The sequence below is a fragment of the Microtus oregoni genome, unplaced genomic scaffold (assembly GCF_018167655.1).
Source record: "Microtus oregoni isolate MIOR12 unplaced genomic scaffold, Mior012 000009F_ref0000495, whole genome shotgun sequence".
Classification (NCBI taxonomy): Eukaryota; Metazoa; Chordata; class Mammalia; order Rodentia; family Cricetidae; genus Microtus; species Microtus oregoni.
In genome coordinates, this window is record NW_024543068.1 from 17,080,262 (window position 1) to 17,098,473 (window position 18,212).

An 18,212-nucleotide genomic window follows, 5' to 3' on the forward strand; every position below is an offset into this window, starting at 1 on the left:
GCTGGAAGATTATTTGGACAGCCTTAATTGATGTGACGTGGGTAGCACCATGTGGGCCCTGGACTGTATATGAATAGACAGCTAGCTGAATACCAAGCATGTCTACATTCCTTCTCTGCTCTTGACTATGGATGTGGTATGGCCAGCTGTCTCAGGTCCTGCTCCAAAACGTGCCCCTAGTAATGGACTATAATGTGGAATTGTTAGCCAAAACAAACCCTTTCTTCCCTAAGTTGCATTTTATTGAGATGTTTTATCACAGCAGCAGAAGGAAAGGTTGCTCCTAAGGGACGCTGTGAGCCCTGTGTCTAGATAGCTGCTGGCCACCTTAGGTTCCTCTCCCTAGGCCCAAGCCATCTTTGCCTTCTCCCTCCTACGCTCAGATACTTGACCTTGTGACACAATGTGTTAGGCTAACTCTTGCCCATGGAGCACAGTTCGGACACACCTGTATCCCACCAGATCAGCTCCCTTTATCCATGAGGCAAATGAGGAACTTTGCCAGGAGGCCAAATGCAGAAAAATTCCTAGAAAAAGATGACCTGGTGGGGAAGGCACATTGTTCTAGTTATTGTTCCTTCCCTGAGATACTGGGAAACATTTGGAATGAGTGTTGTTCAAAGTATTGCTGGGAGCAGAATGGGGTACATAGAACAGAAACAGTACTTAATAGTCTTTTGTCTCCATGGTAGAGACACAAAGAAAGTATCCATTGATCAGATAACACTGGCTTGTGTCTGGATGCCTCACTCTGCCTTATTAGCTTTGTGTGTACTCAGCTGTGGGTGACCGCGCAGAAGCAGCTTCGTTCAGAATGTAGTGCAGGTGTTTGGTGTGGTTGTAATTGTGTGTAACTGTAAATGTAATATCACCATTGCCAATCTATATTGAGCCTCTGAGTTTCTCCCAAGTTCATTAACGACAGTATCTTTACTGTGCTAACACATTCCAGGCCCTTCTCATTCTCCAAAGAAGGATGCCTACAAGCTGTTCCTTAAGAGATAGCTTTCAAACCTGGCATGGTGGTGACACACACCTTTAACCCCAGTACTCGGGAGGCAGAGGCAGGTGGATCTCTGAGTTTGAGGCCAGCTGATCTACAGAGCAAGTTCCAGGACAGCCAGGACTACACAGAGAAACCCTGTCTCCAAAAAAACCAAACCAAACAAACAAAAAGATAAAGCTTTCTATAAGTGAACTGTTGGCTGAACTGTACATGTTGTTCAACGTTCTTTGTTTTTAATTACATTACTTATTTACTTCGGGCAAAGACAACTCCTTCCATGGTTGTGAGGCTCTAGGACTTATCTCAGGTTGAGTCTGGCAGCAAGTGCTTTTACCCATGAAGCTATCTCACTGGTCCTACTTCCAACTCTTAATACTTGCTTATTATGAACGTGATTCAGATTTCCTTTGTCTTCAGTTCTCTTTGCTATCCAAGGACAAAAAAAGTGTTCTTTGCATTGTTAACCTCTTTTCCTTCCTCTAATACCATCTTAGTATAAACTGAGAGTTTAACAGATCAAACATGCCTTGTGTATTTAAACCGTCACATGATTCTGGTTTTATATGTTCCTGGCTTAGCTGCCTAACTTGTCCCAAACTTTCAATCTCATTTTGCTCTATTGCATTTTCTTTTTTTTTTCTTTGTTTTGTTTTGTTTTTTTGTTTTTTCGAGACAGGGTTTCTCTGTGGCTTTGGAGCCTGTCCTGGAACTAGCTCTCTAGACCAGGCTGGTCTCGAACTTACAGAGATCCGCCTACCTCTGCCTCCCGAGTGCTGGGATTAAAGGCGTGCGCCACCATCGCCCGGCTTCTATTGCATTTTCTAAAATGATTAGAAAATTTGGATTAGAACTTGGAGACCAAAAACTTGAAGTTTTAAGTGGCTTTGGGTCATTATAGTGGAATTGCTGTGGGTGGTCGTGGGCATTGCTTACAAGCTAAATAAAGGCTCTTGGTAAGAGCACATGTGCTGGGAGGTGTTCCACCCCTCTTTCCATGGCAACTTTGTCTGTGAGATTATGCACACTGCTCTCATATAGTTGGTAAAAAAAAAAATCTCAGCTCCTATTCTGAGTTGTTTATGTGTCATTGCTGAGGCCTGTTTTATCATGTGATTTTGTTAACTTCTGTCTTTCCAGGTGGCATTGGCAGAGTGGTCAATGGAGCCTTCATGGTGCTGAAAGGGCATCGATCCATTGTTAACCAGGTCCGGTTTAACCCCCACACATACATGATCTGCTCTTCTGGTGTAGAAAAGATTATCAAGGTGAGCACTTTCCCCTTCTGTCTTTTGTAGGGAAATGTTTGTAGTTCATAACTGGAAAAAACTGGAACAATGTATAGAGGGATTTATATCTAAATATATGAGCATTTATCAAAACTCAGTGAGTGCCAAGCATGGTGGTAATGTCTCTAAGCCTGACACTTAGAGCTGAGGTTAGGAGACTCCCAAGCCCAAAGCCACCTGTGCTCTAGAGCAAGACTTTGTCTTTAAGGGGGTGGTTTGTCAGCGATTTAAACATAGAATATTAGAAGCTGATATTTTAAAAGTAGGTGGCTCTCCTAGAACTCACTTTGTAGAGCAGGCTGACCTTGAACTCAAAGAGATCTGTCTTCCTCTGCCTCCTGAGTGCTGGGATCAAAGGCGTGCACCACTATGCCCTACTTGTTTGTTTTTTTTAAGTAATTTTTTAATGACTTCCTTTCAGAACCATTGTAACATGTTTATTAGTAAATCAATGTACTTAATAAATCTGTGTTTTATATGTGCTTTTTTTTAATCAGAAATGTACATTTGTTTGGGTATGGTGGGACATGTCTGTAATCAAGTATAAACATTTGATATGTAGAGGCAGGAAGACCAGAAGTTCAAGGGTTATTTTGAGAAGACCAATATACAGTTCTCAGTCTAGATTTGATGGCCGCAAACCAAACTTTCAAGCTCCTGGCCCAATGTCCCGTGACTTCCCTTTGACTTTGAACTATATCTCCAGATCCACCTTTAGAACTAGTCACCAGGCTTTGAAGGGTGGAGTGTATTCTGCACACTGCTTTGCGTGTTGTGCTGTAGTAGCTGATGATCTTGGCTGGTGAGTTCTGCTCTCCACTCTCATGTGATCTGGAGAACCATCATCTCTCCTATTACCCAGCATGCTCTGTCCCGATCTGGCACAGGTTTAGCCGAGTAGTTGTCAGAATCATGGTTAAGTTGTCTTAGGATGGATTTTAAAAAACAAAACCAAAAACCTGCATGTGGTTTTGATTGAGGCAAATTAAATATGAATACTAACCTTATCTTCTGAACAAACTCGCCTTGGCTAAAGAGTATTTGTGTAGCTACCACAAAGGGAAGCAGCCTAACCTGTTTCCACAGAAAGGGAACCTACTTTGGTCACTCATAGTTTAGGTACTAGCAACCTTTTTCCATATCTGAGGAAATAAAGGTTGAGGGAAAAATGAGAATTCACACACACACACACACACACACACACACACGCTGCCAGTACTAGGAATTATACCAAGGCTTGGCTTTACCACTGAGCTCTGTCTGTCCCTGGCCTGAAAATGAGAAATTCTTTAGGACCTGTGGTAATATGACTTTGAAATAGGCAGAGGTTATGCTTCCCGCAATAGTTAAAATTCCTTAGTTTTTAAAATGACAAATTAAACCTGAGATAATTTTCAGAGGAAAAGTAAAAGTGTATTTATGATAATTTAGCATTATTATTGTTTGAGGCTATCATGCATGCATATAATGTATTTTGATCAAATCCACTCCCTATTCTCCTGTTCATCCGCTATTCCCCCACCACTATCCCCTCCCAACTCTATGTGCTTTGTGTTTTTTAGCCCACTTAATCCGCTATCGGTGTGTGTATGGGGTTAGGACCTTCTGGGTGTGTGGAGCCTCCTGTGTTTGCTATCTCTGAAGAAAAGTGAACTCCTTCCAGTGGCCATTAGTTGCTAATAGCACCTCAGCAAGGGGTGGGACTTAGTGACCACCTTCCCTTCCATGTTAGAGTTTTTTTGTGGTTTGAAATTGCCTGTGTGAGCTCATATGTGCAGCTGTCCTGCTGTATCCAGAAAGTGGTTTTGTTGTAGCCAGCCACCATCTGCAGTGGGAAGAGAGAATGTAGATGCACCATCTGGGATGGAGTACTCTGCAGTCCCTTATGTTTGCAGATGTTGACATTTAAGTTACAGATTACTGTTGGAGTCGTGTGGCTAATGTGTGGAAAGCCAGGCTGGAACCTTACCCACTCCATTCACCATGCTAGTGGGAAGAGACTGGACGACTGACTGCACCATCTCAGTTGTCCTTCACTTGGACAGTCACTGAAATAGCCCTGCCCCTCACATTACTTTCCCTTCTCATTTGGCCTATGATTAATAGGTTGGCACTGTAACATGCCCTTTCTAGGCCCGTTGACGTCATTCTCTACAGAGAGCTCTCCACTTAGGCATCTCCTTTAGAAGAGAAATTCCTGTTTGGCATGTGCTCAGATGCTTCTGTGCTGAGTCTCCCCAGATATTGTTTAGTCAACTGAAGTCTTAACTCTAAAGGTCATAGGTTGGAAACTGGCCAAGTTCTCAAGAAAGAGGAGAAAATGTTTGCTCTGTGAGGTTATTCAGACTGAACTGTGGAACTCACTGCTCCCAGGTTCCCATAGGAACGGAGAGACACAGTTGGCCATTTAAAACCTTAAGTGTGCACAGTGAGAGAGAAACACAAGGAGGTTCTCGGCTTCGGTTTCTCACAGATGTTTCCCCATTTGCCTTCTGGCTGGAAATAGAATGAAAAGCATTACAGGTTGGGTTTGGTGATGCACACTCAAGAGGCTGAGGCAGGAAGATAGCATGTTCACAGGTCATTCTGAGCTACACAGTGTGGCTTTGTCTCAAAAAAAGAAAAAGAAAAAAGAAACTCAGGAGAGGCAGAGGGGAGAATAAGGTTGAAAGTAAGTGCTAGCCCTTCTCTCTGTTAGGATTACTGTCCTTGCCTGAGCTTCCATTCTCCTGAAAGGCCCCTAATTCGCAGCGTCTGTGTGTCTCCTATTGTAATTGAGGGTGTGGCACACCTTTGTCTTGGGATCTACTGGCCTGACAGTTACTGTTTAATGAAAAGTGACTTTGCTGCTTGCATCGGCTCCAGAAACATCATCCACCATGAAATCTGATTTTCTCTGTCTACTCTCCTCCCTGTCCGCATCCTTTACTGCCATCTTTTCTACTTGGAAAAGAGCCCTCTTTGACAGAGCCAGCCTCTTCACACCCAGAAAAGGTCCTCTGTTTGCCTGAATGCCCACACTTATCAAAAGAAGGGGTTTGTTTTATAATTAAGTGGGGGGGGGCAAATTCTTTTTTTCCCCACTCAAAGCTCTGCTCTATATTATGATATAGCTACTGTGTGCTGTTCATGGTAGGCCCTATGGGAAGCATAAAGATAAGGGTCATACAAGTCCCCCTAGGAATTGATGACCCAGGGGAGAGAAACAAAGATAAAGGGGTTCCCAAGAAATGGAGACAAAACACTGGAGAGGGGGATTTTTCTCACTTGGGATAATCTCAATAGAGGTTACTGTTTGCGCCATCTTTGCAGCCCTTACAGTTTAAAGACTGAAGACATGAATCCAGTGCCAGGGATCCATACGCTAGAAGGAAAGACCAGCTCCTGCACTGCAGGTTGTCTTCTGACCTCAGTACATGCACTGTGATTCACACTTACACACAAACCTGTGATAAATAAATGGGGGGGGGGGGGGACCAGTGCTCTGTGCCAGGCATTGTGCTTATAAAGAAATGTTCAGAAATAGGAAAGCATATGACTGTTGAAAAAGTGATCTTGGGTAGCCAAAGGCAGAGAACAAGGAGAGGACTAGTACCATTCTGGATGGCCCTAGAAGGTCCTGGCAGCCACATTGCAGTGTCTGCAAGCCCCACAAAACAGATAGGACCTTAACCTATATACAGGTGATCGTGGGGTCAGTAGATGGTCAAATTCAAAGGACTTACACAGAGAAGAGGACTTAGAGCAGCTACTTCAGCACATCCCAGTCACTCAGTCAAACATTTGGTATTCCATAAGAATTGAATTTTATCCTTTTTTTGCAGCAACTTGAAAAAACTGTGCTTGTCAAGAAAACTACTCAGACCTCAAAGAGGCACACCTAACCACACTTAATAAGTAATGGGGTCTCCTCCCCCTCTCAGAGTTGTCATTTATTAAGAGATAGTTGCAGTATAGATTTAAGTACAGTCGCTAAGGTCTAGAGCAGGTGCTTACAATGACCACACACCCATGATGCAGGTTTCCCAAATAAATCTAGCAAGTTATTTTTCCCGTGATTTGCTTTTTAAAAAATTATACGTATGAGTGTTTTGTCTGCATGTATGTATGTATGTATGTATGTATACCACATGTGCACAGATGCCTGTGGAGTCTGAAGTGCATCAGATGCCCCTGGAATTGGAGTTACAGGTGGTTGTGAGCAGCCACCTGGGTGTTGGGAACTGAATCTGGGTTTCTTTGGAAGAGCAGCCAGTGTTCTTTAACCACTGGGCCATTTCTCCAGCCCCAGCATTGCTTTACTTTTGAATCGTTGACTTTGAGGTAATGAAATGGACAGTTTCATAAATGATTGAAAAGGTTCTGAACCAGGATAATGGGGAGTCGGTGATTCTGATGCCCAGCTAAAGCATTTTGGTCTTAAAGTTTTCTGGTTGTGGGTTTTGGCCACCAAATTAAAGAGAAAGCAGCACGCTGATTAGTGCTTGACCATAGCTTATGTCATTTCATCACTCAGATCTGTGGTTGAGAAATGGAGGCTTTCCAGGGTAAGACGTGGGCTTCTGCTGCTCTGTACTGCTCTCAGACACACACTGACTTCTAAGAGGCTGTTTTGTTTCGCTCTGAATCTTAGGACTATGTTAGGGCCCATCTAATTCACTGCTTAGATGAAGGAGCCAAGCCTAGGAGTCCACACTCCAAGTCTTCTTTTGATCCAGTCTTGTTCCATTGCCCAAGCTTCAGAAGTACACAGTTCAACTCAGCTTGTCACATTCCAGAGCCCAAATAAAACTGACCTTTAGTGCTGTGATTTTCATTCCTGAAGAGAAAATGTGGGGGCTGGGAGATCAGAACTTTAAAGCTGGCTTGTCAGAGGGCTTGAGAGGAGATGGCTTAGTGGTTGAGAACACTTGCTATTCTTGCAGAGGACCTGGGTTCAATTTCCAGCACCCACATGGTAGCCCCTGACTGTCTATAACTCCAGTTTCAGGGAATCTTCTAGTAATAAGAGCGGCGAGGCTGCGTCCCCAGCACCCCGGCTGCCCATATGGCTAGCTTATGCTCCGAAATAACAACACACAAACTGTATTCATTTAATCACTGCTTGGCCCATTTCTATCTAGCCTCTTCTAGGCTAATTCTCACATATTAATTTAGCCCATTTCTAATCATCTGTGTAGCGCCCCTAGGTGCGCTTACCGGGAAGATTCTAGCCTATGTCCATCCTGGGTCGGAGCTTCATCTCGTGCGTCTGCCTGGGAGCTGGTTGCGTGGTGTCTCTTTGAGGCGTCTGCTCCTGAGAGGAGAGCTGTGGAGTCTGAGCTCACTTCCTCTTCCTCCCAGGGTTCTGTTCTGTTTACTCCTCCCACCTATCTTCTAACCAATAAAATGGGCCAAGGCAGTTCCTTTATTAGCCAATGACCTTCCTCCATCAAAATCTAACTACCTCTTTTGGCTCCAAGGCAGACAAAACACCCATATATGTAAAATAAAATTTTAATTGTAAAAAGTGGCTTGTGAAGTAGTTAGACCATTTCTGTTAGCAGAATCTGGAGTTCTATGAAGGAGATTTGTTTTCATATTAGGGAAGATAGCAAATAATGTTTTGTCATTTTTAAACTGAGAAAATGAATCACTTGCCCAGAATTAAGAATGAGACCCAACAAGCATCCTAACCTTTTGAACCCTTCAGCTCACTTCCTAGGACACCAAACTCTGAGTTCTCAGAAATCTGTTGGCAGAGGTGTCCATCTGTATGTAGCTAGAGCCTTGTGCTGCCTAGGTGTTTTCCAATCATTGCCTGTCACAAAGAATTTGAATGTCCCTCAGAGAAGATCTTTGTTTTCTGCTTCTTGCTTTATGCTTATTATATGCTAGCGTTTACTAACCTTGCCTCACCTCTACTGATCCTTTGAGTCACAGTCTCTGGGGTCAGAGTCAGCCTGTTCTAGAGCTGTCTCTTGGGCACACTGCTTCCAAGTTCCTGAGTGGGAGTTTGAAGCCCGAGAGGACAGGACACTTGAGTTGTAGACGGGAGCAAGACTAAGGAGAACACATCCGGGCTGGGGAGGCTGAGAGGTAGCTGGCCCTGTGAACTGAAAGGAGCCTCTTGTGAACTGGAAATCTTCTAAAGAGACCACCTCTCAGGGATCAGTAGGCCTTGGGACATTTCCGGAGGTGAATTTTTTCTTCCTGAGCTTTGAGGAAACGAATGGAGGAAGTTGGGAGACACTGTTCTCTTGAGTAAGATGCTATCTAAAGACAAAACACCAACCTGTCAGGCAAGAAAATGACTGGAATGCCTGCCGAGAGATGCTCTGGCTATGGGCTGGTGTAGCTGAATTGCTCTGCACTGCTCAGGGGACCAGCAGCGTCAGGTTAAGTTAATTGCTCTTGTTTACAGTGACAACTTCATTACCTTGAACTTGATTTTGCATAACTCAACACAATGGTAAAGCTCAGTTTTTGAGTCAAAAATACCTGAGTTAAAAACTCTAGTTTTACTAGATAGTAGTGGCACACGCCTTTAATCCTAGCATGCAGGAGACAGAGGCAGGCAGATCTCTGAGTTTGAGGCCAGCCTGATCTACAGAGCCGAGTTCCAGGGTATCTAAAACTGTACAGAGAAACCCTGTCTCAAAAGAACAAAACCAGAAAACAACCTCTAGTTTTGCTTCTTTGTAGCTGTGGGTGTAGTCCTGGACAACCTGGTAAGGGATGGGGATGCAGTCACCCCTCCAGGGACAGTGTGCTTTGCCTTTTCTTGCTAAGCAAGCAAGCGACACCCTGGTTAAGAGAACCCTGTTTCCCAGGTAACCGATGCTTGCATGTCTGAGAGAGGGAAATGCAGTGGAGGCAGTTGTCTATTCTTATCAAGCCCCAGTGAGTAATTCTCATTGGTTAAAATTAGAATATTACTGTTTGAAAGAAGTGGAACGATGGGCTGAAATCTTTTTAGGGTGTTTACTTTTTAGACAAGGTCTTACAATGTAACCCTGGCAGGCCTGGAACTTAACTCTATAGACCAGGTTGGCCTTGAATTCACAGAGATCTGTCTGCCTCTGCCTCCCAAGTGCACCACCATGCCTGGCAAGGCATATTTTCAAATCGACTACCTAATATTCAAAGCATCTTCCACCCCTACTTTGAGATTAAGGTTATAATCCTATGTACTGACAGAAAACATAAGAGGAAAGAGACAATAATGGGTATCCTCCACCTAAAGACATCCTTCGGTCTCTGAATACTGTCTAGTTCTATGCTCTAAACAGCTTTTGCCTACTCCTAAAAGCCTCAGTTTTGATATACATTTTTTTTTGTTTTTTTTTTGTTTTTTGTTGTTGTTGTTGTTGTTGTTTTTTGTTTTTCGAGACAGGGTTTCTCTGTGGTTTTGGAGCCTGTCCTGGAACTAGCTCTTGTAGACCAGACTGGTCTCGAACTCACAGAGATCCGCCTACCTCTGCCTCCCGAGTGCTGGGATTAAAGGCGTGCGCCACCACCGCCCATAAGAGTCAGTTTACTAAATAAAGAGCTTTTGTTTTGCGTAGGAGTCAGTGGCTATTTGTTTTGAGACAAATTCTGGCTATGTATCAGTTGATGAGGCCTTGTGATGCCCCGTCTCAGCCTTCCAAGCGCTAGTATTACAGAAGTGTGCCATTGTACCTGGAAAGAAAATATTTTTAAAGTTGTTTGGGGACTTTAATATGAAAGCATCTGGGAGAAGCTCAGCTTTAGTGGTCTTTATCATGGCCTGCTGTAGAACACTTCCCATTCAATCCTGGTTGCCTTTGTTTTTCATCTTCTGTGTAGATCTGGAGTCCATACAAGCAGCCAGGCTGTACAGGAGACCTCGACGGTCGTATTGAAGATGATTCCCGCAGCCTCTACACCCATGAAGAGTATATCAGCCTTGTATTGAACAGCGGAAGTGGTCTGTCCCACGACTATGCTAACCAGTCGGTCCAGGAAGACCCCCGGATGATGGCTTTCTTTGACTCTTTGGTGCGCCGCGAGATCGAGGGCTGGAGCTCTGACTCAGACAGTGACCTCAGCGAGAGCACCATCCTTCAGCTGCATGCAGGGGTCAGTGAGCGCTCGGGCTATACTGACTCAGAGTCCTCAGCCTCACTGCCCCGCTCCCCACCTCCCACAGTAGACGAGTCTGCTGACAATGCCTTCCACCTGGGGCCCCTGCGAGTCACCACCGCAAATGCTGTAGTGTCAACCCCAGCAACGCCGACGTGTGAGGATGCAGCATCTCGCCAGCAGCGCCTATCTGCTCTGCGTCGCTACCAGGACAAGCGCCTCCTGGCCCTGTCCAATGAGTCTGATTCTGAAGAGAATGCCTGTGAGGCTGAACTGGACACAGATCTCTTCCCTCGGCCGAGGTCGCCCAGCCCCGAGGATGGATCCAGCAACTCCAGCAGCTCCAGTAGCTCGGAGGAAGAAGAGGAACTGAACCAACGCCGAGCCACCACTCGGCAGCGAAATGCCATGCGGAGGCGGCAAAAGACAGCCCGGGAAGAGCGGCCCAACGCTCCAGTCAAGCCCACCAACACCTACATTGGTGAGGACAATTACGACTACCCCCAGATCAAGGTGGATGACCTCTCCTCCTCCCCAAACTCCTCCCCTGAGCGGAGTGCTTCCAATCTGGATATCCAACCAAGCCGGGCCCCACCAACTGCCAACATGGAATCAGTAGAGCGAAAGATTTATAAAGCTTACAAGTGGCTCCGCTACTCCTACATCTCTTACTCGAATAACAAAGATGGAGAAACTTCCTTAGTGGCAGAGGAGGCAGATGACGGGAGAGCAGGAACCAGCCCCAAAGACAACCCAACCCCTTCTTCCAGTAAGGAAGCCTGCCCAACCCAGAGAGACCAGGACCTGCCCCCTGAAGGCTGCAGCAAAGATGCTTGTAAAGAAGGGACTTCCACCAGGAATCCCAGCAGTGGTGCAAGCCATGAGCACAGCAGCCATCCTTGGGCAGAGGTGCCAGAGAGCACCTCTCAGGACACTAACAGTAGCAGCCCTCTAGAACACTCTTTTGAAACCAAGAAGCTCAATGGAAAGGCCCTGAGCAAGGCCCTGAGCAGCCGGACTGAGGAGCCACCCTCTCCTGTCCCCAAAGCATCTGGTTCCACTCTGAATAGTGCATCTGGCAACTGTCCCAGGACCCAGTCTGATGATAGTGAGGAAAGGAGCCTTGAAACCCTATGTGCCAACCACAACAATGGACGCTTGCATCCCCGACCCCCTCACCCCCACAACAATGGGCAGAACTCTGGGGAGCTGGAGACAGTGGTCTACTCTTCCCCAGGACACCCAGACACTGACCATGATAACCCATCCCTGACAGGGACTCTTCTACACAAAGATTGTTGTGGGTCTGAAATGGCCTGTGAGACCCCCAGTGCTGGAATGAGAGAAGACCCCACTGACCCCTCAGCCATGGACAGCAGCAAGGGTGTTCATGACCACAGTGGCCTCAAAAGGCATCGAATTGAATTGGAAGACACAGATTCAGAGAATTCCTCTTCAGAGAAGAAATTAAAAACATGATAAAAACAAAGGGAAAACAAAAGCTACAAAAAGTAGCCTTGCAAAATAATTTTTTCTTGTTTAGTGAACACAGAGGAAAGGAAAAAGTATTAAAGGCACATAAAACCGGGGCCTGAACGTGTCTGCTGCTGCTCCTTCTGTTCACCATTCTCCAGGGGGTTTTCTCTAGTGAGATGTGAGCATAGCATTCCTCTGAGGCTCTGTGACAGTGGTCCTGTCTTGGGACATTAAGCTTGTTGTGTGTATGTACCCACTGGCACATGTGGGCTTGATGTCTTATGAGGCCTTTCTTTCAACTGTCTTGTTAGCAAAGCCCTGTGGGTCTGTAGCTTTTGCCATTTCGCCTGTTCATTGTTCACATGACATAGGTGTTCTGGTCTTAAATGAAGAGTGTCCTCTAGATCAGATCGTGCTGCAGTGAGTTGTAGATTTACGCTAGCAGAAAGGAGAGGCCTGCCTTCAGCTCATTGGCTGTGCTGAAGAGGAAAACATGGCTCCTCTTTAAATGCCCCATGTTTTCTCCAGCTAACACATCATTGAGCATTTACTGTGACTCTTTTTTTTTTTTTTTTTTTTTTTTTTGGTTTTTCGAGACAGGGTTTCTCTGTGGTTTTGGAGCCTGTCCTGGAACTAGCTCTTGTAGACCAGGCTGGTCTCGAACTCACAGAGATCCGCCTGCCTCTGCCTCCCGAGTGCTGGGATTAAAGGCGTGCGCCACCACCGCCCGGCTTACTGTGACTCTTGAGTGGAACATTGTTCCTGTTAAGAAGAGGTTAACACTTGAGCTCAGATCCTGATAGTGCCGCTGTTTTCAGAAGGGGCAGAGTTACACTCTGTGCTGTGAGATCCTTACAGCAGCTAGTGAACAACACATTTTAACCATCTAGTGCTGGCTCCTAGGACGCACTCGAGGCCAGCAGGTGCTAATGGAGTCCAGGCATCCTAAAAGAAGAAAGGACCCCTCAGGAGAGCTTTTTACCCAAACTTATAAACTGACTGGTAGAGGGATACTAATGAGTTGTAGTGAAGAGTGGAATGCGGTACTGTATCCAGTGCCAGTCGGTCAGGCAGAATGTGGTACTGTATCCAGTGCCAGCCCGTCAGTCAGAATGTGGTACCGTATCCAGTGCCAGTCCGTCAGGCAGAATGTGGTACTGTATCCAGTGCCAGTCCATGAGGCAGAGCGTGGTACTGTATCCAGTGCCAGTCCGTCAGGCAGAATGTGGTACTGTATCCAGTGCCAGTCCGTCAAGCAGAATGCGGTACCGTATCCAGTGCCAGTCCGTCAGGCAGAATGTGGTACTGTATCCAGTGCCAGTCCGTCAGGCAGAATGTGGTACTGTATCCAGTGCCAATCCGTCAGGCAGAATTGGCAGGCCTGTCACCCTCCCTCAGGCTTGGAGTTGTCAGAGGCTGTGGGTTCCACCTGAACTTTGCAGAGTAGTTGGCATCTGTTAGGAGGCAGGGAGTGTCGAGAAACAACTCTCTCTGGTCAGTGTCTTGGCTCCCTGAAAACATTTTGTTCTGTTGAAGTAGGTAACAGTGGAGAGAAGAAAATATCAACTTTTCAGTGTATAATGGTGTTGGTAGTCCCTGAGTTGTCAGTGAAGGGTTGTGAAAGACAGGAAGACCTAAGGCTGCCCAGATGTCCTGCTGGTGTAGATGTTGAAGCAGGAGGAAGAGAGAACAGTGGAACTTTGCATACAAAGGTGCTAGACAACTGGAGCCTGGCTGGAGCTGGCCTAGGGAGGACTTAGCACAAGGCATATCTGGCCTCACTGGTGCAGCGTTCCTTTCGGAGTAGGACCTGACCTGCTGGGATGGAGCCGAGAGAAGACCAGCTGCGGAAGCTGAAGGATGGACAACGTTCAGTGCCAGGAGCCAGGGTTCTTATGAAAGGAAGGCGGTTGGTAAGAGCCAGGAGGATAAACCGTTTTGCTGAGCTTTGTGGAAGGAAGATGTGCTTAGTGTCTGGTGATGTGGCTGAGGTATGAGAGCACGGTTTGGGAAGGAGAGGAATGCGCTTGAGTAGCGTGGGGTGCATACAGTCAGCAGCTGGACTCTTCCTGGGTAGTGGGACAGCGATTCTGTAACCAACGTTAGAATTACTTTAGATTTGTAATTAAAATGGTTCTATGATTTATCTTTTGACTATTCATAGATAATTGTAAATTCTGGTTTTATAAGCCCAAGTCATTTTACATTTGCTTTTCCAAAATTATTAAATTGGAATTTTTAATCCTTTATATACAAAAGAGTTATAAGCACTCAGTGTGTGTCTCTCTTCCCCTTAGTCAGCATGCCTTGTTCTTGTATTCCATTTTACCTTAATCTAATCAGATAGATCCACATTCCACATTCTTCCTGGAGGAAAAAGAAAGCAAAATTAGCTATTGATAGTTTCCAAGTGCCAAGGGTGGGCTTTCATGGGGACTCCAAACCATTCAAAAGTCAGAGTTCACTTAGTCCATAGTGTAGACTCCGAGAAAGGTCACCCTTTGAAGGATGCACTCCATCCTTAGGAGGGACTTCCTGCCCCGTAGGGTAGGTTGGGTTGTCAAGAGATGGGTCCTGCAATAACCACCAAAGTAAGAGAAAGAGTGATGCTTCTGTTAGCCATCCCACACTCTTTTCCAGTGATCCTGTGTTGTATGGTCCTGGTACTAGAAGCCTGGATGGGAATCACTTCTAAGATCCCTTTGCTAGGACCATTGTAGAATCCAGGCCTCCCATGTTGAAAACTTATTCAGTCCCCAAATTGTTCCTTGTTGGGTGTTTTTCCTAGCAGGAGAGGGCACTGATCAGGCTAAGAACTCCTGGAAGTGCCTCTTAATGATTTTTTTTTTCCTGCATCCTGTACATAATGTTTTAAGCAGCAGGTCCAGGTACGTGAAACTGTTTCTCTTCCCTTTATTTCCCACCTGGCTTTGTAAATGATTCTCAACCGATAAATGAGTTCATTAAGTCGTTGGCTTGAGGCAAAAGAAGTTTGCAGTTGTGCTGATTTAATAGGAGTCTCGTGTTGTCTGTCAAGGTGCCTTCCTCTGCTGAAGCCTTACCTCCTCAAAGCCCTGCCTCTTCTCACCCAGCAACGCTGACTCTTCTCTGTGTATATGCAAATAAACCTATTAATCACTTCTCCCAGGCTTCCTCCTCTCTTCCTGGGAAGACTCGGTTGCTTAGACACCCTCTTCCTTTATTTCTTTGCTGTTTTAATTTCTGCCCTGTTAGAAACTTGAATTAGAGTCACACTGAAGACTAGAAGACAAAGCTCATGTCTAACAGTGGTCATATCACTTCTAGATATTGGGACAGAGGTCACATCTGACAATAAAAGGAAGGGGGAGGTGCTGTGTCCACTTGGTCAGGACAGTGAGCTCCTGGAACTGACATTTTACACTGTAGTGAGTAGCATGGCCTCCCCCTCTGTTTCCTGATGCTTCCAGATAAGGTGATGCTTTTCATGACTTTTTAGGTACATTGCAAACTTGTTTCTTTAAAATGAGAACAGAGTGAAAAACAGTAAACGTGTCATTCTATAAAGCAATAGGGGTCTGTGTTTAGCTGAAACATTCCTGCCAACCAAGATACTTGTCAGAAAAACACTCCAAAGGAAGCCTGTTCTTTCCTTACAGCCTGAGTACAACTGTGGTGCACTGGGGTAGGGGCTGGAGGTGTCACCAAGGTGTGCGGTGACACTCCTGAGTCCTGGACTTGTCCCTAGTGACAGGATAATGGCTTTATTTTTTGTTGGTTGATTTAATGGGGGGGGGGGGTAGTTTTGGTGTTGAGTTTTTATTTATTGTGTTTTACTTCAAAAAAAAAAAAAAGGCTGGCAATAGTGGTGCACACTCTTAATCCCAGCACTCAGGAGGCAGAGGCAGGCGGATCTCTGAGTTTGAGGCCAGCCTGGTCTACAAGAGCTAGTTCCAGGCAGGCTTTAAAACCAGCGAAACCCTGTCTCAAACAAAAACAAAACAACAACAACAACAACAAAAAACAGTCTCATAGTAAAGCCCGGGCTAGTTTCAAACTGTGACAATTCTCCTGCCTCAGCCTCCTGAGTTCTAAGTTTCAAATACAAGCAACCATTCCCTGCTTGTGCTGATTTTAGGACAGGGTTTCACTAGCTAGAGCGCTGGGATTACAGATGGACATACATACACTCCATTGCACCCAGCTCTAGGTCTTCAGCAAGCTGCATGACCCTCTGATGGGGTTATTCCAGTCAGAATGTTTATTTGTCCTTGGGCATCCATACCAGAATGAAATAACATGAGTTTGAATAAACAAAGTAACTTTCATTGTCTTTTAAGATCCTGTGCTTCTGACAGTATAATGAAAATCTGCCCCATCTGGACTCTAGTTGTATTTCATTGCTAGTTGGTAAGATGCTTCTTGGGATTGGAACTTAGAGGCAGATATGGATCAGGGAATAGGCCTGTGCTGTATGCAAGCAGGAGGAGTCGGTTCCGTTCACAATATGTAGAAGGGTTCTGTGGAGTTTATCCTACTGTGAGGAAGAAGGTTATCTAGCATTTCAAATGGCCTAAGTTGGGAAATGACTCCTTTCTGAGCTCATGGGCTATTCCAGCAGAACTTTATCTGCCTGTCACTACTCTATCAAAGCCAGGGAAAGACACACACTAAGATACCCAAGATGTTTACAAGAGTACTTGGACAGGAGAAAAGTTGTATTGTCTACGGAAGTTGAAATCTGGAGGTTTAGAAGACTTGAAAGACTGCAATGGAAGAAAAGGAACCGTAAGTAGGACCAACAGCTTTCTGGATCCATATAGCTGCTATTCAATACACTAGTTAGGGGAGGAGGCTCAATGGTATAGTACTTGCCTGCTATGCCTCAAACCCTGGACTTGATATCCATGTCTGAAAAATAGAACAAACACCAACCAAAACCCTCAGGGATAATCCCAGATTTATCACCGAAGTCAGTAGAAATATAGAAAAATTCTCCTAGAATCCATAAATCCTATGGCAAGAGGAGCGGGGAGAATATGATAACTAGAACACCAGCATCGCATCGTTACACATGGTGAGTGTGGTGGTGATCGACAGGATTCCACACAGTAGCGTACTTCTGTTTGACTGCTCCAGACTGGCTAGTGACTATTGAAGGCTTGCACCTACCTTTTTGTTTCACCTACCCTTATTAAGATTTATTTTTATTTAATTATGATGTGGGTGTATGCATGTAATTGCAAATGCCCACTAAGGCAGAGGCATCAGATCCCCCTAGAAGCTGAGTCTACAGGTGTTGTGAGCCACCTAATGTGAGTGTTAGAAACCAAACTTGGGTCCTCTGCTAGACGAGTATTCACTGTACCTGCCTGAGTCATCTCTCTAACCCCACCGTATCCTCCCAGTGTGTCCCAGCATTTGTAGGTGCTCCAAGACCCCACCTGAAATAACTCCAGCCAATTTCCTTTCTTCCTAAGAGACCTGTGAGTGGAAAGAGCACTGAGCTCACACAGGAAGTACATCCTATGTTGGTTCTGAGTGAAGAACATGAGTCAGGCAACTCCCCATACTCCTGGGAACTGTCAGATAGATGCCTCAACCCTGAAATGTGACTCCTCCTATCCCAGAGCCTTGGGCCAGAGGGCTCTCTAGATTCTACTCAAACATTATCAGTTTTTGAGACATCTCTGTAATGCCCACCAGAGCTTCTTGGTGAGCCTGCTCAAGCTCCTCTGTGTGTGTGAGAGAAAGCAAACCAACATAGGCTCTCTTTGTATGTGTATTTATAGAATAATGTGATGTACAGTAAGACACATACCTGAGAATAACATGATACAGAGAGAACACAAGAACCTAACTGTCGTTGGCACATCTCCTGTTTTGTTCTTGTGCTAGTTGTCAGGACATTCATGTGCACACCACTGGAAGGCTTTTTGGATAGCGGTCCACTAAGGAATAATGGGTAGTCAACATCCTTAAGAGAAAGAATGACTGTTTTTCAGCAAGGCTTGGAAACCACAGTAAAAGAGATTGACCCCATTCCTATGGACCAGATGAAACTTGCTTTTGGAGCCTTTGGCACAACCTCCAAGACATCTGAGTTGGGGAGCCAGCCCTAAGAGCGTGAATGTTAAAAGCCAGGCATAGCTAACAGAGACTTCATAGATCTTTGCTCTCGACAAGCTTGCAAAGGTTGGGATAAGGAGTGGCAAGTTTTATTAAGCTAAAATCTTAATGTGATACTGGAGAAGACCTGGGCCATAAGAGAAGAGCTGAGCTGAGCTGGGATAGCAATACTTCTGAGGTCAAGTTCTTAGACCAGGTGCTGAGCCAACCCTAAGAGAACGTGGAAAGGGACAGTCATGGAAAAGTGTTGC

The 18,212-nt window shown here is 45.4% G+C and overlaps 1 protein-coding gene across 2 annotated transcripts in view; it reads left to right on the plus strand.

Moving 5' to 3' along the window:
• The window catches only part of Dcaf5 (DDB1 and CUL4 associated factor 5), a 111,125-nt gene extending 99,234 nt beyond the window's left edge, over positions 1–11,891 (plus strand). For both annotated transcript variants that reach the window (XM_041658154.1, XM_041658155.1), the window contains exons 8-9: positions 2,144–2,271; positions 10,102–11,891. In XM_041658154.1, the coding sequence (XP_041514088.1) occupies positions 2,144–2,271; positions 10,102–11,856 (1,883 nt within the window). In that variant the 3' untranslated portion in view covers positions 11,857–11,891. The remainder of the gene's footprint in view (positions 1–2,143; positions 2,272–10,101) is intronic.
• Positions 11,892–18,212: the final 6,321 nt, after the last annotated feature.